At 54.7% G+C, this 25,846-nt stretch overlaps 1 protein-coding gene across 7 annotated transcripts; it reads right to left on the reverse strand.

The window, feature by feature from the left end:
* Positions 1–270: 270 nt before the first annotated feature.
* ZNF282 (zinc finger protein 282) lies at positions 271–25,589 on the reverse strand. Of its 7 annotated transcripts, none has more exons than XM_051849848.2 (8): positions 25,302–25,589; positions 22,825–23,244; positions 14,727–14,853; positions 14,085–14,204; positions 11,991–12,110; positions 9,905–10,021; positions 8,399–8,512; positions 271–2,665 (listed from the first exon to the last, which is right to left on the reverse strand). In XM_051849848.2, exons 1-8 carry the CDS (start codon positions 25,464–25,466, stop codon positions 1,878–1,880), a joined length of 1,971 nt encoding a protein of 656 aa, XP_051705808.2. In that variant the 5' UTR covers positions 25,467–25,589; the 3' UTR covers positions 271–1,877. The 7 variants fall into 7 exon arrangements, with proteins under 7 accessions (XP_051705808.2, XP_008256274.3, XP_051705809.2 ...); XM_008258052.4 differs by having other exon boundaries at positions 9,905–10,018; positions 25,302–25,587; XM_051849849.2 differs by having other exon boundaries at positions 11,991–12,104; positions 25,302–25,582.
* Between the last annotated feature and the right edge of the window lie 257 nt (positions 25,590–25,846).

A 25,846-nucleotide genomic window follows, 5' to 3' on the forward strand; every position in this document is an offset into this window, starting at 1 on the left:
TTTTTTTTCATCTTTTCCATGATTTGGATTATAAAAAGATTTTCTGCATATGCCCTCAGCTCCCTCCTGACCACTCCTGAACCAGAGGGCCCCTGCTTCTAAGACACCACCGAATCTTACTAGTGTTTGATTTCCCATCCCAACTTGTTTTCTTAAACTTTGCAGAATAGGGAGAAAAAAAAAAAGCCCAGTTAATTGGATTCCAGTTCACGGAGGCTTTACTGTAGGAAGCCACGCTGGAGAGCCCTCCAGCTCTCGGAACATGCAGTCTGCAATCTGGATACCTTTTATTTAATTTCAAGAATTCCCTTTGCACGGCAAAAAGGGGTCTGAGAAAGCAGAGCAGCGCAGATGAGGGGCAGGGCAGAAGCAGAGCGCTCACAGAAGAGGTGGTGCCGAGTGCAGGCTGCCCACCGTGCTCCCTGGCTCGGAGGGAAGCGGGATCCACGGGGGGCGGGGCAGGAAGTCGTTTTGGACACGAACAAGGGTCCTGGGGCATGCCACCCCACCCGGGTGCCTGGCCATGCAAGACGCTGAAGTGGAGAATGCGGCCCCTGTGGGCGTGGCGCCCGGAGCCAGGGAGCAACGCACCAACGTGAAAGCGAGTCCTCTGGCGCTTCCTAAGGCGCCGGCAGGGTTGGTGCATAGTAGGGTCTGTGTCCATGTCCATGAGCACGGTCAATTAACAGATAGCACCAATTGGGAGGCCCAGGGCAGGAGAGACTGAGGCTCAGACTCTAGCACCCACTTGCCAGGCCCTCCTGGGGAAAGACTCACTTCCTTGACGGCTGCTCTTGCAGCCCAAGAATCCCCCCAGCCCTCTGCCCTGGGGAGGTGAAGCAATCGTCAGTGAGGTCTGACCCAGGGCACCAGCTGCCTCTGGAGGGCCAGGCCACCAAGTGTGCAATGAGAAGATGCGCTGCACCCGACTGACGGGTGCGAGGTGCAGAGGACTGGCTGGGGTGAAGGGGTACCACCCAGGAGCCTCCCGTGGGAAGAGAGGGCCAGACACAACCCAGGGCATTTCGTAGCCAATGTGTTCCCTCTTGCCAGTCACCCCATGAGTTGGCCCCCCGTAGCTTCCGATGGGGGCATGAAGGGAAGGACAGGGAGAGCGCGGGGACCAGGAAGGCCAGGCCGGGGCGGTCTTCCCGGCGCGGAGGTAGGCAGTGTGTGCGGCGGGGACGCTGCGCGGCAGTGTGCAGCTCTGGCGCCGCCAGCCCACGCGCGGCTCTTGCGGTCGTGGGTAAACCATCTCACCTGTGTCACTTCCCTCAGGTATCGGGCCAGGAAAATCCTGCCCCACCTATCTCTGAGGCATAGGCTAAGGGCGAAAACAGATAACGGATAGAAAACGCTTTTTAGAAAGTATAAAGCGCTACTCCAACGCGAGGCAGTGTTGTCACCATTACGGTGGTGCCCTTAGCCCATCCCTCAGCTCACGCCCCGCCTTCGCCTCCTTTCTCAGGGCGCCTGCCTGGGGGCTCATTTCCTTATCTCACGGGGGTGCCGAGGCTCCTGGCCACTTCCCTGACCACGACGTGCGGCCCCAGCGGCCACTGGGCACACTGGGTGGTCGGGGCGGGTGCCAGGGACTCCTGCGCCCGTGCTGTTCTTCCAGCCCCTTCCCCGGCAGCTCGGTCCACCCTCGGAGCTGAGCTGGGCTCTCCACTCAGGCCGGACAGAACTGGGGTGCCCCCGTCCAATCCTCGAGGGACCCTGTCTGGAGTGCAATTCTCGTGTCCGATTTCTCGCAGGTGGAGGGTGGAGGGCGGGAAGGTGCGCCGAGAACCACGGGACGGGACGGTCGGGCCGCAGGCTGCCCGCGCGCCGCTCTTCCCCTGGCTCCAGTGCGCCCCCCTCCCCCCAGCCCAGTCCTAGTCTCGCTCGGGAGGCGCCTGCTGGGGCCGCGGTGCGCCGAGGCCCGGGCCGCCGCTGTGCACGCGCAGGTGGTCCTTGAGCGACTCCTTGTAGCGGAAGCTCTTGCCGCACTCGCCGCACGTGTAGGGCCGCTCGCCCGTGTGGATGCGCTGGTGCTTGAGCAGGTTCTGCTTGCGGATGAAGCTCTTGCCGCACAGCGCGCACTGGAACGGCCGCTCGCCCGTGTGCAGCCGCTGGTGGTTTTGCAGGTGCTCCTTGCGGCTGTAGGTCTTCTCGCACTCGGAGCACTTGTAGGGCCGCTCGCCGCGGTGCGTCATCTGGTGGCGGATGAGGCCCGAGTGGCAGTTGAAGCTTTTCTCGCACTCGGCGCACTCGTACGGCCGCTCCTTGGTGTGGCTGCGGTGGTGGATGATGAGGCTCTTGCGCACGCCGAAGCTCTTGCCGCACTCCGGGCACGAGTAGGGCTTGCTGCGCGCGCCATGCAGAAGGAGGCTCCGCCGCAGGCCGCCAGGGCAGCAGCTGCCGCAGCTGCCACCTGCACCTGCACCTGCGCCTGCGCTCGTGCCGCCGCCACCGCCGCCGCCGCCTGCACCACCCTCCCCGCCGGGCTGCGCCTCGCCCCCGCCACGCTCCCCTGGGAGCACGGGGAAGTCATCCTCCAGCAACCCGCGGCTTGGGGGGCCACCCGGGTTCTCGGCCACAGGGAGCGAGGGCAGGCTCTGCTGATGGGGCTGCGGCTGCGGCGGGGCCGGGGGCGGGTTCTTCACTAGCAGCAGGCTGTCACCTGTAGGGCGGAGACATGAAGTAACATGTTGACAGCGCTCTCACCTAGGACTCCAACCTCCCTGGGTGGGGGCCCAGGTCACATGATAGCTGGGCCTCCGTGTCTCTAAAACCAAGGAGACTTAACAAGATGATACTGCCCAGAGGGCCGGCGCTGTGGCATAGTGGGCTAAAGCCTCCGCCTGCAGCGCCTGCATCCCATTTGGGCACTGGTTCGAGTCTGGGCTGCCCCTCTTCCAATCCAGCTCCCTGCTGTGGCCTGGGAAAGCAGTGGAAGATGGCTCAAATCCTTGGGCCCCTGCACCCACGTGGGAGACCTGGAAGAAGCTCCTGGCTCCAGGCTTCGGATGGGCCTAGCTCTACCCATTATGGCCATTTGGGGAGTGAACCAGCGGATGGAAGACCTTTCTCTCTGTCTCTCCTTCTCACTGTCTGTAACTCTTTCAAATAAATTAAAAAATAAATCTTAAAAAACAAAACAAAACAAAAACCTGATCCTGGCCCAGAGCCCAGGCTCTGAGCACTGGGAATGCTGGAGACCTGAGGCTCAGAGTTCTGAGTGCTGCCGCAGGTGCCTGGCACACACAGATGACATTCAGGAATCCTGCGCCGCCACGTGCCAGCCTCCCCCACTCTCCACTTTGCACTTCCTCCTTCCCCCATATAGGGGCAGCCTGTGTACACACAGGTGGTCCTTGTGAAGAAGGGGATGTTTGCTTCTGCCCACCTCTTCTTGACAGCCCTTTCTCCCCTCTGTGCCCTCCCCCACCCCACACCTCTGCCCTGAGGCCACTTCTCAGGATCCCTGTCCTTGCTTCCACTCAACCGTTCATCTTCCTGACCAAGGCCTGTCCTTGAGCAACAGCTTAAATAGACTGGGCCCATCAAAACTGACCAGGCAGAGAACCATCTTCCTAGAACATTGGCTAGGGGCACAGGCCAAAATATTCCTCCTCTATTCAGGATGCTTTGGGAGGGCTCTCCCAGCTCCAGAGCATCCTGTGGGGCTGACTATGGCCACTGGGGGTCTCCCTCTACCCAGAGCTGCTACTCAGTCAATCTTCCATAGGCCATGGGCGTTATTCCCATGAGGAGTAGACGCAAAGAAACCACATGCATGGACACCTCCCTGGAGACTTCCCAGGAACCCATCCTGACAAAGCCCCACTGACAATTCTTCCAACTCAGCGAGAGCATCAGGCCCTACTCCCAGCCTCTGTCCTCTCTGCCTGACTCAACTTGGCTTAATAAACCAGCACCATTAGCGCTTGCTGGCCGCACCCGTACCCTCTATTCTCTCTCCTGGGCTCTGCTTGCCCTGAGAACCCCACTCCTGCAGCTACACTGCAGCAACTGAGTACTAATGCAGAGAACTGCACAATCACACACAACCCAGCGTCCGATTTCCCACTCTGGAACTATAACATCGCAGGTTCTCCTCTAGCTCCCACCCCACCTCATGCATGGTGGAAGAAGCCCCTGTCCAGTTGGTACCGGTAACTGGGCCACGAGCCCGTGACCTACTTCTGGCCAAGTGTGCAGTCTTCTGGAAAGGTTTCCTCACTCCTTGGAGCATGCAAGAAAAGATGGACACCTCTCTTCCCACTGGGTCTGTCTGTGATGTCTGGACCTGCTGTAGGCTTCATGCTGCTATCCTAAGGATGGAGCCACACCAAGGATGGCCAGGTAAAACATTGGAAAGAACTAGGTCCTTGAAAACACGGCTGAGACCTTGAGTCAACTAAGCCTGAACCTGAGCTACCTTAGGACTTCCAGTTTCCTAAGAGAGTAAATTTCTGTATTCCCTAAGGCAGGTTGAACCTGGACTGCAAAGCAGATGAGAGCATCCTATCTGCTACAGTGGTGTAGTCGTCCCCCAGCTTAAAGGAACACCTGCCTAGACCCCACGTGACCCTGCCCCAGCTACCATCTCATCTCATTCCTCTGCTTTTTCATAGCAATCTTAAGCAAGAACTATCTTTACTTGCCCGAACCCTTCTTCACCTCTGTTCTTTTTTCCAACTATTAGGTTGGCATCTGTCCCCACCACGCCACTGAAACAACTGTCACTACCTCCAACTGGCCAAAACCAACAGCCTCTTCCTTGTCCTGCATACTCCCCACTCTTCCCACCAGAGTCTCCTCTCCAAGTCTTGGTGAGGCTACCTTCTTCTGGTTTTTGGCCACACTCAGACCTGTGGTCTCGTTCATTCTTTGTCTACATGGTCCTCAGAGCTCATAGTGCCCTCAGTATTAACCAATGTGTTAACAATTTGATTGGCCCTTGTCTCTGGCATAGTAGCCTTTCAATCTTTGGAGTTGCTTAAGTGATAGGAGTGTCTGCAATTCATGGTGGGCCCCTGGACAGTTTAAGCTGATGAGATGACTCCGGATGGCCGGGTCTGGGCACGTCAGAAAGACCAGCCCCATCAATAAAGGGTTGGGGCTCTTGAGTCCAACCTGCAGGGAGGGGATAGGGAGCTGGAGATTTCTCATGTTGAACTTCAGGGTCAACGATTCAATCAACTGCATCCATGTCAAGAAACCTCAATAAGAACTCAGGACACTGAAGCCCAAATGAGCTTCCCGGTCGGTGGTGCGCTGAGTGTTGTCACACACTGACAACGCGAGGGAAGGGTGACACCCTGACTCCACAGGGAGAGGACAACAGAGGCTTTGTGGTTAAGAGCCTCCTAGTCCTGGCCTACAAGTCTCCTTTTGGCTGATCCTGATTTGAATCCTTCTGCTATCATCAAACTGTAATTATAAGTACAGCACTTTCTGGTGTTATGTGAGGCATTCCAGCAAATTCTTGAACTTGAGGAGGTAGTGGACACCCGTGAATTTACAGCCAGCTGGTCAGAAGTGAAGGTGGCCTGCGACCCCCAGACTTGTCTGTGGCTGTGCCTGGACTGAGAGCAGTCTCCCAGATGAGGGTGTCTTCAATCTGAATTGTGGCTCGATTCCAGGAGAGTGGTGCTGGAGGGCACTGCTTAAACTTCCCAAACCAATCTAGCTCCAGGCTCTCTCCTCAACTTCAGTTCCCTAGGTTCACCTACTCCTGCATAGCACATAACAGTCAGTGAGCAAATAGGTGTTAGATAAGTAGAAACTACAACACTTGCAACCATTTTAACCTAAGGTAGTGAACAATGTGGCAATTTAAAGAGAATGATTTCAAATCACATTCTGTGGGTGGTGGGTGCTGCCATCTGCGTGGGGAGACCCGGCTCCAGGCTCCTGGCCTACCATTTGCTCTGGAAGCACGGGGTAGCCACCGGACTGCACAGTCTTACCCATACTTCTTGCTTTAACAGACCCCCATGTGTATTAACTTTGGGTGAGCTGGATTTTTTTTTTCCTGTCTTACACAAACTTTCTGAGGGCAGATTCCCACACTGAGATCTCTTTTACTAAAATGCAGTGTCACTTAGTCTGCCTTAGAGTCACATAGGACTCCAAGACCAGTTCTCTCATGCCATCCCAGGGCTGGGGAAGGATGCTGGCAGGGACGGGTGTCACACATTTCTGCATTTGTTTTCTGTGTCCACTACCCTCTCCCCTCCAACCTCTCTCCTGAAGTTTCTTCTAAATAATTCTATGTCTTACCAAAAGTCCATCCCATTGTCCCTGGCAACCAGAACACTAGGTTGGTTTTAAACCTCAAAGAAACAGTATACAAGATACTGATTTCAAATTCCAACGATCACTAGGAGGCAGGCTCACTTGGGAGGAAGACCAGAGGCCCTAGTAAGAGGTTGTCATGACTGGGCAGGTGGGAGATGTCTCCCAAATGCCGGGCATTTCCTCCCAGAGATAAAACACCACGAGGAAACCGTGCCACAAGTCGTCTTATCCAGACTGGGGTAGCAGAACTACTCCAGTAGGTTTGGTCCTGTGCAAAGCCTGGCAAGTTCCCCAGGTGCCTTCCCAGATCTGTTTCCACGATGGCACAGGTCCCAGGAAGAGCTTCCTCCAGGCCCATGCTCTCCTAGTCGGCTTGGAAGAATCACAAGGTAGCACTGAGACCAGACTGGGAGAGAATTTCCTGGCACAGCAGCCGATGAGCTGGTTCCTGTGCCTTCAAGGCCAGAGCTAAAACTGGAGGCCCAGGGATTGTTGAGTCGCCTGCTGCCGTTACCTCCTGTACTCATGGTCAGTCTCCTGGCTTTCTCTTGCACACCACCATGCCAACAGGTTGCAAAGAGGACTCCTTTAAGTTCTATTTTAAGCAAGCGCATATGCTGGTCCTCTCCTGTCCCCTATCAACTCCTCCTGTGCCCCCTTACTCTTCCAGAACTGCACTGGAAGAGTGTGATCTGGTCGTCTGAGTTCAGGGCAGTTCTGCAGATTCAGAAGTAAGCACGTCCTTGGCTCTTACTTGGCTACTAAGCTCCTCCAGGCTTCAGGAGGCTGGACACAGAGAGCGCCGCACCCTCTAGAAAACACTGATCAACAGAGGCACCAAGGTGATGGTACTAGGGCTGCCAAGGAACGTTAGCCTGATGCGCAGAGTGAAACAATCCACAGACACAGGTCTAGGTCATCACGCGCACTTTCAAAACACCCAAGAGACTCGGGTCTAGTGAGACATTTGATTCCATACCTGTTGGGGGAGAAAAAAAATCCCCTCTCCCTATTCAAGCCTTTGTGCCTTTACCAGTTACTCTGGAATGTCAGCCCAGGGCCCTGCGTCCTTCGGCTGGTTTTTTCTAGCATTTGTGCCACACGCTTGCTTTCAACTGTGCCCTGGGCACTCTGGCCCAGCTTTCTTTATTATGTTCTACTCTCATTCCCGGGTGTTATAGGCTGAACTTTGCCCCCCCCCCAAAAAAAAAGATGTCAAAGCCCTAACCCCCAGTATCTCAGAATGCAACCTTATTTGAACGTAGGGTCATTGCAGACAGTTAGTTAAGATGAGGTCATCCTAGAACAGGGTGGGCCCCTGACCTGACACACTGGTATCCTTACAAGAAGAGAGAGAGGTGACCACACAGAGACACTGGGAGAACAGATCACCATATAAAGACGGAGTAAAGCTAACGCCAAGGGATGCCAAGGGTGGCCAGCAAGCCGGAGAGGCAACGGGGGTCCACACAGGTTTCCGAGCAGGGGCCCGACCCCTTCCTTGACTTTCCATTTTTCGCTTGGAGAACGCTGAGGCAATACATTTCCCCTGTGTGAGCCACCCAGTCTGTGAGACCTTCTTCTGACAACCCTAGGGAATTCTCCTATAGCAAAGGGACAGAGCCAGCACTGCACAGAGTAGATTAAGCCTCTGCCTGCGGTACTGGCATCCCACATGGGTGCCAGTTTGAGTCCCAGCTGCTCCACTTCTGATCCAGCTCCCTGCTGATGGCCTGGGAAAGCAATGGAAGATGGTCCAAGTGCAGAGGCCCCTGCACCCACGTGGGAGATCTGGAAGAAGCTCCTGGTTCCTGAATGGCCCAGCTCTGGCCGTTGTATCCATCTGGGGAGTGAACCAGCAGATGGAAGACCTCTCTCACTGTCTCTCCCTCTCTCTGTAACTCTGCTTCTCAAATAAATAAATCTTAAAAAAAAAAAAAAAAAAAGGCAAAGGGTTAAGTGCTTTGGAACAGACCCTTGAAAAGTGACCACTGAGCAAACCTCACTGCGTAAGGGCTGGCTGAGGCGAGCAGCCATCCCCGTACCAGGTCTTAGCTGTCCAACCCAGGACAAAGCGCCCAAGGGTCCTGGCGGGCACATTACTCACTGGGGCCGGAGTCCAAGCCGAGCTCTCCTTCCACAGAGTCACGGGGGCCCCACGGGTACGGCTGCTCCTCCTGCTTGATCCAGGATAAAATGTCATGTGCTGAGATGAGAGATTCTGGTGTCATGGAAAGAGGCAGGGTTAGACCCCATTCGTTTCTCCTCAGCGTCCCATCAAGGTCTGAAGACCCCTGCACGCCAAGGCGCCAGGCAGGCCAGGCGGCGGTTTGGGCAGCTGTGTTGCATTTAAGCTCAGATGAGCCTCAGAAGAGCCCTCCTAATAAGCAGCTCACTGCGTTTCAAGGTGGCCGGAGAGGAGAAGGCCCCACACAAAGTCTGGGCAGCCGCAGGACCGGGGGTGCAACAGGTCTGCCGGCTCTGCCTGCTGAGCCCATGGGGACCCATGGGGCCCGGCCAGAAGTTGAGCTCTGATGGCCACGGCACAGGGCTGCCTGAGAACTCGGCCACAGCTACAGCGGCAGTGATGCCTGGGGACACCCTGCCTGGGGACGACCTGCCTGAGGACGCACTGCCCACCCTGCCTGGGGACGCACTGCCCACCCTGCCTGGGGACACCCTGCCTGGGGACGCCCTGCCTGAGGACACCCTGCCTGGGGACACCCTGCCTGGGGACGCACTGCCCACCCTGCCTGAGGACGCACTGCCCACCCTGCCTGGGGACGCACTGCCCACCCTGCCTGGGGACACCCTGCCTGGGGACACCCTGCCTGAGGACACCCTGCCTGAGGACACCCTGCCTGGGGACACCCTGCCTGGGGACACCCTGCCTGAGGACACCCTGCCTGAGGACGCATTGCCCACCCTGCCTGGGGACGCACTGCCCACCCTGCCTGGGGATACCCTGCCTGGGGACACCCTGCCTGGGGACACCCTGCCTGGGGATGCATTGCCCACCCTGCCTGGGGACGCCCTGCCTGGGGACACCCTGCCTGGGGATGCATTGCCCGCCCTGCTTGGGGACGCCCTGCCTGGGGATGCATTGCCCACCCTGCCTGGGGACGCCCTGCCTGGGGACACACATTGCCCACCTTCCCTGGATCCCCTGAATCTCTCTGTGTAAAGGTGACAAGCGATAAGTGGTCCCAGACTCACTGCAGTTCTCACCTTCTCTTCCTGTGACAGGCAGTGACATGGGACACTGGAACCCCAGCTACCAAGGGGGATGACACTGCACTCACCCAGCTCTGCAAACGCTATGTGCAGACCCGGCCAGGCAAGGGACGCCCCCCTATCCTTTTACACTTCCCTGAAAGCCTGGACTCTCCCCAAAAGTTTGTTGAGAGCCATCGAATTAGTTTTCTCAAGAGAAACTCCAGCGATCATAAACTCCCTCCTGACCTAGACAGATGTGCAGCTCTTAGAAGCTTTCTGGTTCTTTCGAGTGTTTCTCAAAATCAGTGCTGGGGTAACATTAGTATCAGTCCCACTGAGACAACAAATTATGGTTCCTTTTTGAAAACAGCTGGGTGCCCTTCTGGCACCTTCTCACCTGAATTGGGGTCCGTGGGAATATCTCTCTCGGCCAGATCTTGCTGATCCCATACACACTGGTGCTCCTCCTGTTTGATCCGGGACAGCAGGTCCTGGGCAGAAATCGGGGAGTCTACTTGTGGGAACAAGAGCAGCAAAGGCATTAGAGGGCAAGGAGCTGCCCGCACGTTTGTGTTTTTGAGTAACTCGCTGCTGTCATGCAATGATCTCTTTCCCCTAAATATCAGGCACAGGTGTAACTAAATTAGTCTCATTAACCAAAGGTTGAAGTCAGCTTGCTCCAGTTAGCTTCAGGGGATGCTACAGTGACATAACGGTGGCTTCCAGACAGAGTCTTTCCATGCTCAGGGACTTAAATCTCCCAGAATGAGGTTCCCCTTCTGGTGCTAAGACCACTACAGAATGAAAGATTTTTCTGGGGAAATGACACCTGCCAGGAAGCCTTCTATCTCAGTCATTTGAATGGGACTTCGCTAAAACGCAAGAGAAGATCCTACATTCTCTTCTTTCTACAGTCTACTGAACCTACTTTACCCTTTATTGCCTTCTTCCCTCTTAAAGATCTTTGTCAAGATAGTAATACTGGATGCTTTCAAGGGACATGCCTGAGGACAAGTGAACAGGCGTCCCTCTACCCAGACACCCTAGTCACTTACCTATGAGTTTGAGGCTTTGACTAAGGGGGGATGAGGTTTGTGGAGCTCTAACCTGTGGATAAGTAAAGAGCTGCAGTATGTTAACGCATCTTGTGATGGTTAATTTATGTATCGACTTGGCTTGGCCACAGCACCCAGCTACCTGGATAAACAGTATGCTAGGTGTTTCTATAAAGGTTTTTTTTTTTTTTTTTTAATTGAGATAACTTCTAAATCAACAGACTTTGACTAACACAGCCTGTGGGGAGCAACCGAGACTAGACTAAATTACTGGAACTGCTGAGACTAATTCTATGCATCTGATCTCCCACCATATGGCGCTGAGAGAGAGTAAACAACTTCACACAGCTGCCTCACCAATTCAACAAACAAGCTGCAGGAGCTGATCCTGCTCCTGATTGGAGGAGAGCAGCGTGCTCGGCATGTGGGTAGCAGAGTTGGGATTGGTGGAAGAGGACTATAAAGGAGGAGAGAGACAGCATGCACCAGGAACATCTGAGGAACATCTGAGCAGCCCCCGAGAGAGCCGGCCGGCGGTGTGCCGCTCCTCCGAGGAAGCGGGGAAAGTGGCGGGGGTGCCGCCCCTCCACGGAGGTGGGGGAGCCGGCAGCTAACCCGGGACAGCGTCATTCCTCCGCGAGTCGGGGAGCGGCAGCAAACCCGGGAAGGGCCAGGGTGAAGAGAACAGCCCAGGGTCCGGTGTCGTTCCTCCGTGAGTGGGGGAGCGACAACAGCCCACCCTCCAGGATGGACGGGCATCATCCAATCAGAAGGCCCTGACCTCTCCCAGGGAAGGGGGGACTCTGCCAGCCTCCGGCTGCTGTCACCTAGGTCTCCAGCCTGCTGCCTGCCCTGTACGTTTTCCACCTGCCGGCTCCCACGGCTGCAGGAACCATTTCTTACTCTCCCCACCATGCACGCGTGTGTGCACATGTAAGGCCGTGTGTCTCTGCAGAACTCTGACTCACATATGTGCTCCAACAGAGACCTCCTCTGCAGCAGGGCAGCTGGCAAGACCAGCTAAGAGGAACTCCCCGCCAGCACAGAGGCAGCGGCACACAACTCTGGTTTCCAACAGTGACAGCTCTTCCCAGCCAGGGAGCAGGTCTTCCTGGCCAACACATCCCCAGCCCGCGGAGCCCCGTACAGCACCTGTTACTGAGGAGCACTCAGTACTGCTGCCATGATAGTGGTTTCAAAGGGAGGCCGGGAGGGTTAAAACCAGATTAATACAAAGAAGAGAGGAGACAGAACGATCGTCAATGCCACGTGTCACGTCTGCACCCTGGAGAAATCCCGACTCAGCTCAGTCCTGGACTAGCTCTCATCTCTAGCTCAGCTTCTATCTTGGTGTACACAGCAGACACCCCTGGGGCCTTGCAGGCCCTGCTGAGCCTCCTCCTCCCTTCTGGGTGGGAGCTCACTCACCAGTGATGGATTCCGTGGGGATGGCTCTGTCCTCCAGGCCCCGCTGGCCCCGGACACACAGGGCTTCCTCTCGCTTCACCTGGGAGGAGGTATCCTGGGCGGGCACCAGGGGCTCTGCTCCTGGGGACAGAGACTCACATCATGTGATGCCTTCTCTGCATGGCAGTCACCAGTGTTCGGGGCTCAGGAGGCACACTGTCAGCACTTGCCAGGGGAGGGGGCTGGGGTCTTGGGTTCATGTTGAAGCCATGGGGGACCCTAATCCAGGAGAGGCTATGAGCGTGACCTCTATGGAAGAGTCAACTTATCCTAGTTTTTCATCCCGCTCAGGAAAAGTTGGCCTGGCTGTGGCCAGACACACACACACACACACACACACACACAATTAGCAAGAAATTAAGCTGGGGGCAGGTGCCATGGCACAGCAGGTTAAAGTGCTGGCCTGAGGCACCGGCATCCCATATGGGCGCCAGTTCTAGTCCCAGCTGCTCCACTTCCCATCTAGCTCTGTGCTATGGCCTGGGATAGCAGTAGAAGATGGCCCAAGTCCTTGGGGCCCTGCACGCACATGGGAGACCTGGAAGAAGCTCCTGGCTCCTGGCTTCGGATCAGTGCAGCTCCAGCCGTTGCGGCCATCTGGGGAGTGAACCAGTGGATGGAAGACCTCTCTCTCTCTCTGTCTACCTCTCTCTGTAACTCTTTCAAATAAATAAAATACATCTTTAAAAAATAAAAACAAATTAGGCTGGGGGCCGGCACTGTGGCATAGCAGGTTAAGCTGCTGCCTGTGATGACAGTATCCGATATGGGCGCTGGTTCAAGACCCAGTTGCTCCAGTTTGATCCAGTTCCCTGCTAGTATATGTAGGAAAGCAGCAGAAGATGGCCCAAGTGCTCGGTTCCCTGCCCCACATGGGAGACCTGGAAGAAACTGGAATCCTGACTTGAGCCTGGCCCAGCCCTTGCCACTGTGGCCACTTGGGGAATGAACCAACAGATGGAAGACTGATCTCTCTCTCTCTCTCTCTCTCTGTCTTCCAAATAAATAAAAAATAAATCTTAAAAAAAAAAAAAAGAAATTAGGCTGGGCCAAGAGACATAACCAAGCCCTATTCTTGGCCAGATCATGCATCACATCCTTATTTCTGAAAGACAATGACACATCTTTACACAGAACCCCAAGACGTGGGACTAGAACCCTCGTACCTTCCACCCCAGGGAAAGTGAGAACATCATACTTGGTCTGCAGGGTGAGTCTGCATGTAAGGGTGTGTCTGTGTAAGAACAAGGTGATGACACTACGGACTGTAACCAAACAGTGGGCCAAGGCAGCTCGCGCATCCACTAGTCTCTCTTTACCTCCTCTGTCAACTCCCTGAGCCTGAGCTGGGTGTGTGTGTGGGCGGGGGGGGGGGGGGGGGGGGTCTTCAGTCACTGCCAAGCCTAGGGTCCTCAACAGGCCTGAAAGGTGTCACATTTCCTAAGCCATTCCTCACACATCTTTCCACTCAATCTACCTGTGAGTGCAGAACCACAAAGATTTGATAGAACAAAAGGCAAATATGCATGATGTGGTCTCTGGCCCTCTAAGTGAACATCAAGTTTCAACGATGGCAGAACTGGTCCCCAGGAGCAACTCAAGAGATGATCCCTCTTGAAACAAGCATTAGGGGTCTGGCATTGTGGTGTTACAGGTTAAGCTGCCACCTGTAGTGCCAGTATCCCATACGGATGCTGGTTTACTTCCCGGCTGCTCCACTTCCGATCCAGCTCTCTACTGTGGCCTGGGGAAGCAGTGGAAGATGGCCCAAGTGCTTGGGCCCCTGCATCCACACTGGAGACCCGGAAGAAGCTCCTGGCTTCAGATAGGCACAGCTCTGGCTGCTGCAGCCTTTTAGGGAGTGAACCAGCAGATGGAAGACCTCTCTCTCTCTCTCTGCTTCTGCCTCTACCTCTGTAACTCCACCTTTCAAATATATAAATAAACCTTAGAAAAGAAAGAAAGAGGCAGTAGCACCCCCAGCGCACTGGGTGGGTGCCCTGCTCTCCTTGCCTGCCCTCCCTGGCCTCCTGTGCCATCTTCAGCTGCCATCACCTGTGTTCGGATCCATTGGGACATCTCTCTCTTCAGGGTGGCGTTGCTCCCACACGCAAGGTTCTTCCCTGGGCTCCACCTGGGCCGGAGGGTCTGGCTTGGGCACTGAGCCCTCTGAGTCTGGAAGACAATTGGGAAGGAACAAAGAGCTGAGTGGGGTTGACTGATGAATCCAGATCGAGGGGAGGGGAGAGCTCTCTGCCACCACAACTCCCCATCTCCCCCTACATGCCCCTCTACGTGGTAAGTTATGCATGTAAGGTAGCTAGGTCATCTCTTATAGGAACCCCATATTTCTAGTGTAGAAAGAGCTGGTCCCTGGAAGCCAACATCAGACTGTGGCTTTGCCCAGACTATTGAGATGCGCTGAAAGTGAGGTACAAATGGTGCTATTATGCTGCTGTCCAAGATAGCAGTACTGTAATGTTGACATCTACAGTGATAGGCCTTGTTACTGGGGTTCTAATTTTTAATCTCACTATAAGTTATTCTACCTCCCTAGCTTTATAAGCAAATCACTTCTTGAGTTTCCACCAGGTGTAGATATGACACACCTTGCCCAGGAAGTATTAACACGGGTTAGTACACATTCCACGGCCCTCCCCAGACACCACTCGCCGACAGGAGAGCAGGCGTCCTTACCCAGCGACATCAGGGTTTTGTAGTTCTCCTTGACGAGGTTGTTGTAAAGCTCCTTCTGCCATTCATCCAGGTTCTTCCACTCATCCTCAGAGAAGTAAACAGCAATGTCCACGAAGGTCACGGGAACCTGGGCCACGGAGAGCTTCAGTCTGCGCCTCCGGCTTGCTCCTCCCCACACCCTTCACCTGCAGGTCATAGGAGCCACCCAGCCCAGGGCCTGGCCTCCCTCATCCCAACCTCTGCATTCTAGCCATGTGGCTAGAAGCTTTAAAACAATAAAAGATGTATTTATTCATTTGAAAGGCAGAGTTACAGAGAGAGAGAGATCTTCCATCCACTGGCTCTCTCCTAAAAAGGTTGCAATAGCTGATGCTGGGCTGACCCAATGCCAGGAGCCAGGAGCTTCATCTGGGTCTCCCACATGGGTGCAGGGGCCCAAGCAACTTGGGCCATCCTCCGCTGCTTTCCAGGTATATTATCAGGGAGCTGGATCAGCAGTGGAACAGCTGGGACCTTGAGACCCATGTGCAATGCTGGCGTCGCAGGAGGAGGCTTTACCCGCTGTGCCACAGCACAGGGCCCCAGATCATCTCAATAGGGTCAGTCCTCTCTACCCCTGAACTCATGCTTTCAATAACAGTGATGGCCATGCTGCCTTTTCTCTTTTCTTTTCTTCAGGCTTTAACCACAACTGAAAGCTGATGAGCTTCCTTCAGCATTTTGGGCGAAGGAGATGCGGTAGGTTCTCAGCAAGCAGAGCACATAAAACCCTGTGATGAAACCTGGATTTCAAGTCAGACCACCTCTGTGTACACAGTGACATTTTCCCCATGTGGTCATGTTCCAGGAGCTCGTGTTTTGTAGTAGAAAGTTCCACTGTGGCCTGCGTCATCGCCCAATGTCAGCCACTTGCGGCCAGGGTATCTACTCAGTGCACAAAGCTGCTGCTACAGTCTGACAAGGATCCTGATCTACACTCATTTCAGCAGCTCCCCAGCGAGACCTCACCTTGGACCAGGTTGTTCCAAGTGGCTTCACCTGCATGACCTTAATAACCAAACCCCGCCCTGCTTCACCACTTCCAGATCCACACCGAGGACCCTTTCACTCTCGTTCAATTACCCTCTTCTCTTCATCCACTAGTCCCTGCACCTGTGTGTACAAGGGCAAAGCTGGCCTGCCTTGCACCTTGGGACCAATTAGGAAAAGCACAGTCAGGCACGCAGCTGCTGGGACAAAGCCAGATGAGTGGGTGGCCCCTTTACACTTGTCAGCCTCTGAGCCAGGTGCACCTGATTCCAAGGGCACCCTTCACAGGTGCAAGGTGCACACTTGGATGGGGTGGTCCTGTCCCTACCCATAAGAACCATTCACCTTTAGAACTGGAACCAGAACGTTCAACTCCTTGGACCTTCCGTCAGACTCCGGCAAAAGAACACCAACACAGCCCCCTGTCTTCATAAAATGCCCAGGATCTTGCAGATAGCATCCGCCACAAGTACACAAACACCCCTCGTCTCGCCTTTTGTTGCTCTCTTGTTGAGGAGGCTTGTTACACACTTTTCCTTTTTCCTTTCTTTTGGGAGGGTGGGGAGGTGGTAAGAGGAAGGAGTTTATTTCAAAAAGACAGCTGCCTTGGGGAAAGAGGGCTCTCAGTCCAAAACTAGCTCCTTTCCCTGTTAAAATTCTCCCTCCTCCAAACCCTTTACAGGCCTTCCTACCTCTGATCTCAGGCCGACGCTGGCAAGCTCCTCCTTGCCCGTCCTCTTGCCACCACGACTGCCGACACGTGCCCTTCACTGCTGCACCACTGTCTTCTCCATCCTCAGGTTCTCCCTCTTTCCCTAGAGGCATCCCAACCCAAGAACATGACTCAACTCTGCTATCTCAGGTTACCCTACTCTCTCTCTTCACTTGAAACATCCTGAGAGACAGTCTGCTTCCCCTCCGCGCTCTGTGGATACTTTAATCCCTCAGAATCCATGCGCCCCCCATGCTCTGAGACACGCCTGGAGGACCATCAGCCACCTCTCTTGTCATCCTTGCCTTTTCACAACTCTTTGAAAGGACACACCGCCTTTCTAGAATTTTCTCCTGCTTGCTTCCCATCCATCTGGCGCATGTCTTCTTCACTGTTTCCTCTTCCTCTCCCAAGGCCACGGCTCCAGCCTTTTCCGTCACCATTTGTTCCTTTCCCCTTGGCAACTTCATTCTTCTCTGTTCAACTGTTCCCCTTCGCAGATGACACTCTTCAAATGCCTCGCTCCCTTCAAAGTCAACAGTCTTCCGAGCAGCCCCACTAGTCATCTTTAAGTACCTCAAACTAAATGCATTCAAAATCAAATTCACTGTCATTTCCAACATACCAATGCTTCTTCCTCACTTCACATTTCTGCGGAGGATTAAAAGCCGGGAATCTTATTCTCATGGCTGGAAATAGATCTCTTTCCCAAAATTGCACTGTGACAGGATACAGCAGAAGCCTAAGACTGGTCTGAGACTGCAGGGAGCTGGATCAAAAAGACTACTTACGCATTAGCTATGAATCAATGAATATATCTAAAGAGAAAGCATCCTTCCTTAAATCTGACAAATGAAAAGAATGTGCCTGTGGCTAGTATGCTAAAGACCTGTTGCTAGCAACATTGATCACCATTTCTGTTTGTGGTGGCTTTAAAATACATCCACAGATTCTTTGTCCCTTCAAGAGGTAGGCCTAGGGCCAGCTCTGAGGCGTAGCCGGTAAAGCTGCCGCCCGCAGCAACAACATTCCATACGGGTGCTGGTGTGTGGCCATTTGGGGAGTGAACCAGTAGATGGAAGACCTCTCTCTCTCTGTCTCTTTCTCTGCCTCTGCCCCTCTGTAACTCTGCCTTTCAAATAAATAAATAAATCTAAAAAAAAAAGAGAGAGAGAGGTAGAGCCTAATTCTTGCTTCTAACAAAGAAGTGACAACAGACAACTTTTTTTTTTTTTTTGACAGGCAGAGTGGACAGTGAGAGAGAGAGAGAGAGAAAGGTCTTCCTTTACCGTTACTTCACCCCCCAGTGGCTGTTACCGCCAGCGTGCTGCGCTGATCCGAAACCAGGAGCCAGTTGCTTCCCCTGGTCTCCCATGCGGGTACAGGGCCCAAGGGCTTGGGCCATCCTCCACTGCACTCCTGGGCCACAGCAGAGAGCTGGCCTGGAAGAGGAGCAACTGGGACAGAATCCAGCGCCCCAACCAGACTAGAACCTGGTGTGCTGGCGCCGCAGGCGGAGGATTAGACTATTAAGCTGCGGCGCCGGCCGAACAGACAACTTTTGAGACTAGGTCATAAAGGACATGCTGCTTTCATTTTGGTCTCTGTCTTGGAGGACAGAGCTGGCATGTCACCGGGATGCTCTAGCCTCCCAAAGGGGAGTCCATTTGGTAAGGAACGGAGGCCTCCTGCCAACAGCTAGATGAGTGGGGCATCTTGGAAGTAGATCCAGCAGTCCCAGTCAGAGCTTGACTATAAATTCATGACACTGAGCCAAAATTGCTCAGCCAAGCTTTCCTTGAAAACGTGAGAAGATAGCTATGTGATTACACCATAACATGTTAGGCTCATTTGTTACATAGCAATAGGTAAGTAACACAATGGTCTACAGAGTGTTTTCCCAGAGACAAAATCGATTAATCCACACAATCCCATGAGGTGAGTGTGCTATCAACTTCATTTTACAGAATACTGAAACTCAGGGACCTGCCTGCCAGGAATTTAATTTATACCACACTTCTTTCAAAAAAGAAATTGAGGAGGCTCAGAGACAATGAAAAACATACTTGATCAACAGCGGGAACATCAGTATGTGGCAAAGTCAAGATTCAGACCCCAGGTCCTCCTCTTTCTGTGAGGGCATCTGGTAACTCAAGACTCCTGACATCAAGGCTGACATTGAGGCATAGCTGGATAACCTACAACTTACAATGCTAGCATCCTACGTCAAGTACCAGTTCAAGTTCCAGCTACCGTGCTTGCAATCCAGCTTTCTGCTAGTGAGCCTGGGAGAGCAGCAAGAATGGCCCAAGTACCTGGGTCCCTGACATCCATGTGGGAGACCAGAATGAACTTCCTGTCTCCTTGGCTTCAGTCTGACCCAGTCCTGGCTGTTGTGGCCATTTGGGGAGTGAACCAGTAGATGGAAAATCTTTGTCACTCTGCCTTTCAAATTAATTAATGCATTAATGAATTTTTTTTTTAATTTAAAAAAAGGACTCATTTAAGGTACAGGACACACAGAGTCCCATGTGAGGATACAGCCCCGAGTTGAAACACACAGCACAGGCAAGAGAGAAGCACAGTGTAGATGCTAACTGTGCTAGACAAACAGTATAAGCAAAACCATGTTCGCAACGAGTCTCTGTGGCCAGGGAATGCTTTGTGCAGGAATCAAAGCCATTCTTGCAACTCAGTTCTGTGCAGCTTCAATAAACCATGTCAAACAACTCCTCTGGCAAAGTCACTGGGTTGGCTGCCTCAGCAGATACAGAGACAAGTAAGACCCGCTCCCTTCTATGGAGCCGTCAGCTGTGCAATGATCTCTTGTGCGCCAACCCTAAGCCAGGTGCTGATACAGGCACAGGGACATTGCAGTGAACCAAGGAGAATTCACATTCTGGACAGGGAGAGCCAACTAGGAAGACAGAAAAAGAAGCAAATGTTTAAGATACCCATGGCATAAGAGCTTTGGAGAAAATTAGGGCAGGAACAGGGAACAAAGAGTGCGGGGGGTGGGGTGGTGTACTTGGTTCTTTTCCATAGTGTCTGTGGAGGGACACAGTGACCAAGTGCCAAGTGAGCAGATCCCTCATGGAAGGGGGTGGCAATGCTGCTATCTGGGGAAGGGGCTTCTCAGGGAGGAGCCTGAGGTGGGAGCTGTGAGGCCCACAGGAGCACAGCAAGAAGCCCATGTGCTGAAGCAAGGGGGCAAGGGAGCACGGTGGGGACGTTGCCAGCAAGGACAACAGGCAATGTCTGAATAAGACGGGAAACTACTGGAGAGGTATGGCCAAAGGCATAGGGAGAGGAGTCATATTTAGAAGGACCACTCTGCTGCTCGATTGAGAACAGCTTATATGGAGTGGGGAGGACAAGATGGCAACAAGACCCATGAGGCGGCCACAGCGACAAAATCAGGTAAAGGAGGACAGCAGCTTGCAACAGGCAATGGCGAGTGGGAGTGCTGAGGGGCGGGCAGACTGTGGGTTATCGATTTATTTGACAAGCAGAGAGAGCGAGAGAGAAAGGTAGAGACCTCTCACCCACTGGTTCACTCCCCAGATGCCCGCAGTGGCTGGGTGTGGCGGAGGTCAAAATCCCTAGGCTTTGTCCTGGGCAACTGAAAGTCTGGAACTGTCCAGTGGAGACCAGGACAGCGCCGGGAAGAATGTGCTGCAGGCAGGACATCTGCAGTTCAGTTTGTTCCTGGTAAACCTAAGACAACTTGCTGATACCCAAATGTCCAAATGGGGACACCTGAACTGACAAGTGGGAATGTGAATCTGGCATTCAGGAAGAAAGCCTGGATGAGGGAGAGAAATAGAACATGTTCGGGAGTTGACAGCATACAGACTGCGTGTAAAACCATGAGGCTAGGGGCCCACTGCTTGGGATGCCCACACCCCATATAGCAGTGTCTGAATTCAAGTCCTGGGTCCACTCCTGCTTCCTGCGTCCTGCTAATGTGTACCCTGGGAGGTAGCACATGATGGCTCAGGCAGCTGGGAGACCTCAATTGTGTTCCTGGCGCCAGCTCTGGCCTGGCCCAGTCCCGGCGACTGTGGCGTCTGGGGAGTGGGTGAGCAGTTGAGAGCTCTGTCTGTGTATCTCTCTCTGAGCTCTGTCTGTCTTCCTACCTCTGAAATAAACAAACCATGAAACTGGATGATGTCACAAGAGAGTGAGTGTAAATAAAGAGCACAAAGCTGAGTGTGAGCCCAGAGACCGCCGTGAACACTTACAAGTTGGAAAAAGAAAGAAAAGCCTGAAAAGAAAATGGAGACAGAACAGCCGATGAGCTGGGTCACAATCAGGACAGGGAGGTGTCCTGGAAGTCGCATGGAAAGGTATCTCAAGGAGGGCACGCAATGCCGCTGACGGGGCCAGGACAGGAAGACCGTAAACGACCGTGGGCTTTAACAGTAGACATCAGGAGGGCCTTGGCAAGACAACAGGATGGAGGGTGGGAGCAAAAGCCTGATCAGAGAGGGCTCCAGAGGAGCGAGATCCAGTCATCCACTCACTGGGATGGAGAACAGAGGAGCATGACCACAAGGGGTGCAGTCAGCAGACGCTGGACAGGACAGATGGCTCAATTCCCTCCGCAGATAAATTGCAAGGAAAAATAAGAGATAGAGGAAGATCTTATTGTTAAAAAACAGAAAGACTTCAGGGACATACCAATCACAGTGTGTGGGCCTTATTTAAAACCTGATCCAAGCAAAAAAAAGAAAAAATGGAAGAAAAATGCAAACAGCTGAAAATTTGAAAACCAATTGTATATTTGAGTAGATTGAGGCTTTTACTGTAGTGATGGTGGTAACACGGAGGTTACTATATTTTAATAAAAGATTTATGGGCCAGCATTGTGACACAGTGGTAATGGTTAAGCCAACGCCCATGCTGGCAGATATGAGGCCTGGCTGCTCCACTTTCTATCCAGCTTCCTACTAATGCAACTGGGAAAGCAGCAGAAGATGGCTTAAGTGCTTGGGCCCCTGCACTCATGTGGGAGACCCATTGGAAGCTCCTGGCTTTAGCCTGGCCCAGCCTTGGCTGCTGTGGCCATTTGTAGAGTGAATCAGCAGGTAGAAGAGCTCTCTATTTATTTATTTATTTATTTGTCTGAAAGGCAGAGAGAGAGAGAGAGGGAGAGACAGAGATCTTTCATCTGTTGGTTCACTCTCCCAATGACAATTGCAACCATGTCTGTGTCAGGTCAAAGCCAGGAGCCAGAACTCCAAACTACATGGATGGCAGGGGTCCAAGTACTTAGGCCATCTTCCACTGCCCTCCCAGGTATTCGGAGGAAGTAGGATTGGAAGTGCGACAACCAGCACCTGGACATGGGATGCTGATGTCACAAACAGTGGCCTAACTTGCCGTGCCACAATACCAGCCCATAAGGGAAACAAGACTGGCCAAGAGTTGACAACTGTTGAAGCTGATGACCAGCACATGGAGTTCATTATACTATTCTATTACTTCTGTATACGTTTAATAAAACAGGGAGAAAGTGAGCAAGACAAGAGAGAATTGGAGATAACAAGAATCAACAAGTCTTCTAAGGGACCGTGAATCAGAGGAGTAGTGAGCGAGGCACTGATAGACAGGAAATGCAAGGTTGAAGGAGTTTTGTTCCAGAGCTGGGCAGAGGTGCAGAATGTTCACCCCCTGTTGGGGATGAATGAGAATGAGAAAGGGGAGAGGTGCTAGGGTGAACTCCTGGACAAGGGCAAGGAGGCAGACATAGCACGCAGCAGGAAGTGGTAGACGCCCTGCCACGGGAACACGGGAAGGCCGAGTCAGCAGTGGGCACTGAGGCCGACAAATGAGCTGATTGCGCCTGGAAACCTCTTTTGGGAGACTCCACTCCCACAGTGAAAGCAGGGCCACAGATGAGCCGGGGGAAGAGTGGGAGAGTGAATGGAATGGGAAACAGAGCGTGAATTCTGGACTTTGAGACATTCCTGCCCGAGACTAGTGACCAGGACTTGAAGGTAGTTCCAGTCAATGGGGTTGTGGGTTGGTTTCCAGCCTCCTCGTGCACGCAGGCGTATGCAGAGATGAGCAATGACACATGGCCCCTGCTCAGTTGCATGTGGAAAAACCAAGCAGTGAAGAGCCGCGGGAATTTCTAGACCACCAGAAAACTCAGAAATCGCAAAAGCCAAGGCTCCAAGATCAGACTCTGGGGAACATTCACTCATTCATGTGAGTGGAACAGACTTGCAGAAGACACCAAAGTCAGACAACAGGGAGCCAGAACAGTAGGGGAAGGAACGGCAAAGCAAGTCAAAGGTTTTGTTCACCAGCACAGCCCCTCCAGCCCTGCCCCTGCAGACCACCTCATACCTTGGGGGCCTCCCCCTTGCTGCCCGGGGGCAGCCGCAGCACCCAGAAGTTCCTGTTGCGAAGCAGGTTCTCCATGTTCTCCAGGCGCCGCTGCAGCAGCCCGTACTCCTGCAGCAGGGTGCCCAGCACGGCCCACTTGCTCTCCATGTGGTTGCCGAACTCCACGGCCGTCTTCTCGCAGTCGGCCAGCTTCTTCTCCGCTGTGCCGGTGCGCCCCTCCAGGTTCAGCAGCTGGCTGGCCTGGGCATCCACCTTCCTCTCCACGGCCTGAATGGCGGCCACCACGGTCCAGAGTGAGATCTCCGCTGTGGGCAACTGGGGCTCTCGCATCATGCGGTCAGGGAAGACAGGGGCCCTGTCTGGGAAGGGTGGGAACTGAAAGGGCATTGGTCGCCGGGCATCCATGTCCCATTCTTGAGCCTGTGTGCAGAGGGAGAAAGTGACAGCCTGGGGTGAGATCCTACAGGAGGGAGAAAGGTGGCCTGACAACAGGTACAACCAGCCCAATGCCACAGACTGACTCTGCTTCACTCCCACCCCTCAGACTACGGGGCTCTTGGGCACCCTCAGCAATTGCTAGGCCAGCCACCCACCCGCTCAACTAAACACTCTCCCATTCCCTGCCTCTGGGAGTCAGGGCGGTCACTGGTTCATCTACCTTGACCCTTAGCAAGTCAAGGCCACGAATCTTTGCCTAAAATATCTCAGGCCACTTCCTCTGAATAGACCAGCTGCTCTCTTTCCAGGCCAGACTTTCGGACAAACTTCATGTTTGCCTCATGTATTTCTGTTGTTGTTTCAAGGTAAGAAGTTTCATGTAAGCTATCTGACGCTAATCTTCCCAGCAATCTCTCAGCAGGTTAGGGCAAGACTGATTATCTCTGCTTTAGGGATGACGAAATCGAGGCACGCAGAAGCAGCTGGTCATTCCACAGTGCCTCCCTATGCTGCCAACTGGGGCAGCTCCCAGTGCTGTGGGTCACAAAAAAACATGCTTCGGGCAGGTGCCACTGCCACCATGCCTGCCAGGCCACCGTCAAGAGACAGACCACAGCCCAAGCTCTCTGATTAGACAAGAGCTTCTTTTCCCCCCAATACACAGCCGATTTTTTGGTAAATATTTTCTAGGATGAAAATAGGTCTACCAAAAATGTCACTCATTAGAGGAGGGCGAAGAGGAAAAAGAGAAGCTCCGGGCTCCTTCCCTGCTTCCTGGGGAGGGGGAGCCTCCCCAGGAAGGGTGAGGCTGGCAGGTGCGGGTTGGGAGCTGAGTCTTAGTTCCAAGACTCAGTCACTGTTCAGGGGGAATCTGGGAACAGGTGCCATATTGTGCCAGTGGATAGAGCTTGCCGGAGGACAACCAACTCTTTGCCATGTGAGAAAGGGAGGTGTCATTTTCTGTCCTCCTGTCGCTGCTGAAGAGGCCCTGGGAATGAGGAAAAGTGGAGACCTGCTGCCGCGAGCTGAGCTGAGCAGGCCAAGGACACACAGGCCAGCTCCGCTCCCCGGTCCACACCGTCGGAACAGCCTGCTGTCCTGAGAACCCCTCCACCTCGTGGGGGAGAGGGGCAGGGCCCTGGGCACGCCAGCCCCCGCTGACTAAGAGGTGGTGGTATTTCCAATCCCGTGGGCTTCCCGGAGGGCCTGGCCCACAGGCAGGGACAGGCCCAGCGCGGGAGTTTAGGGAGGCTCCCCGGCTAAAGCTGGAGAATGACCAAACAACCCAGCAACTCCTGGCTAACTTGTTGGAACCCGGCTGAGTGCAGTCCGGGGCCAGCTCAGACTTCCATATGGGAGTCTGTCCGGACCCTTCGGCGCCCACCTCGCTGTGTGCCCCCTGCCGAAGCCCTGGTCCTCAAGCCGGTTGCCCGCACCCTGGGACGGCTGGTGGAGGGAGGCCCCTCTCGCGCTGCCTCGGAGCCAGCCGCCCTGGGACGCGCGGCGTGGGCAGAGCTGCTCCCGGGATTCCCACGTCCAGCCAAGTTTGCCAACCCAAGGGGACAAAGTCATCTCCCCGGGCCCCTCCCGGGTCAGCCCCGGCGCGGGGGAGGCTGGCGGTCAGTCAGTCTCAACATCTCGCCCCGCTGGCCGCCGCGTAAACATGGACGAGCTCTTCGTCCCTGCGGCCGCCCAGGAGGGCTGGGCGAACCCTCCGCTGCCAGGGCGCGCAGGGCAGCCGCCGCCGGGCCTCGGCGAGGGGGAAGGGGTCACGGCTCCGCCGGCTCCCCGGAGGCCCCGGCCAGGCCCCGGCCCAGCAGCAGCGGCCCGCGGGCCCTCGGCGCGGATCGCTGCAGGGCGGCCCGACGCGGGCCTGCCGCTCCGGGCCTGCGTCGGGCCCGCCCGTCCGCCCGCGCGCCGCGGCCCGGTCTCGGCGCGGGCCTGACGCGGGCGCCGCGAGGCTCCGTGAGGCCGGCCCGGCCCGCGCCCCGCCCCCACGGCCTTGGCGCGGCCATGGCGCCGGCGGGGGCTGCACCCACCTGCATGGGCGGCATTCCCTCGGCCATTTCCCCGCGCAGCGCCGGCTCCTGGTGACAGACCTCCTCCGGGGGCAGAGCCTGGGCCCAGCTCCAGCTCCCGCTGTCCAGCCCCAGGCCCTGGATGCCCAGCTGCTGAGGCTGCGGCCGTGTTGACACAAACTGCATCCTGGGAGTGCTGCTCCCCGCTCGGGCCGGCCAGGGAGAAGAAGAACGTTTTGCAGGCGCCTTCCCCCTCGCCGGGGCCGGACAGCTCCATCTACAGCCCGTAGGAGCAAACAGTCCCCTTCGGCGGCGCTCCCCGCCCTCCGCAGCCCGCGCGCCAGCCAATGGCCTCGGAGCTGCTGCCTGCCTGAGGGGCCGGTCGGGGCCACCCCGGGCTGGGGTCACGGCAGCCCCCCAAAACGTCCGGGACCCCAGCGTGGGATGGCCTGCCTCGAAGTCCCGTACCACGGCCTGGCTTTCTGTTCACTCCGCAGATGAACTGGGCATCCCGGGAGAAAATGGTACCTGTACTTTCCCCTTCCCGCGCCCTCTCGTCCCAATCC

Source organism: Oryctolagus cuniculus, chromosome 3 (assembly GCF_964237555.1).
Source record: "Oryctolagus cuniculus chromosome 3, mOryCun1.1, whole genome shotgun sequence".
Taxonomy (NCBI): domain Eukaryota; kingdom Metazoa; phylum Chordata; class Mammalia; order Lagomorpha; family Leporidae; genus Oryctolagus; species Oryctolagus cuniculus.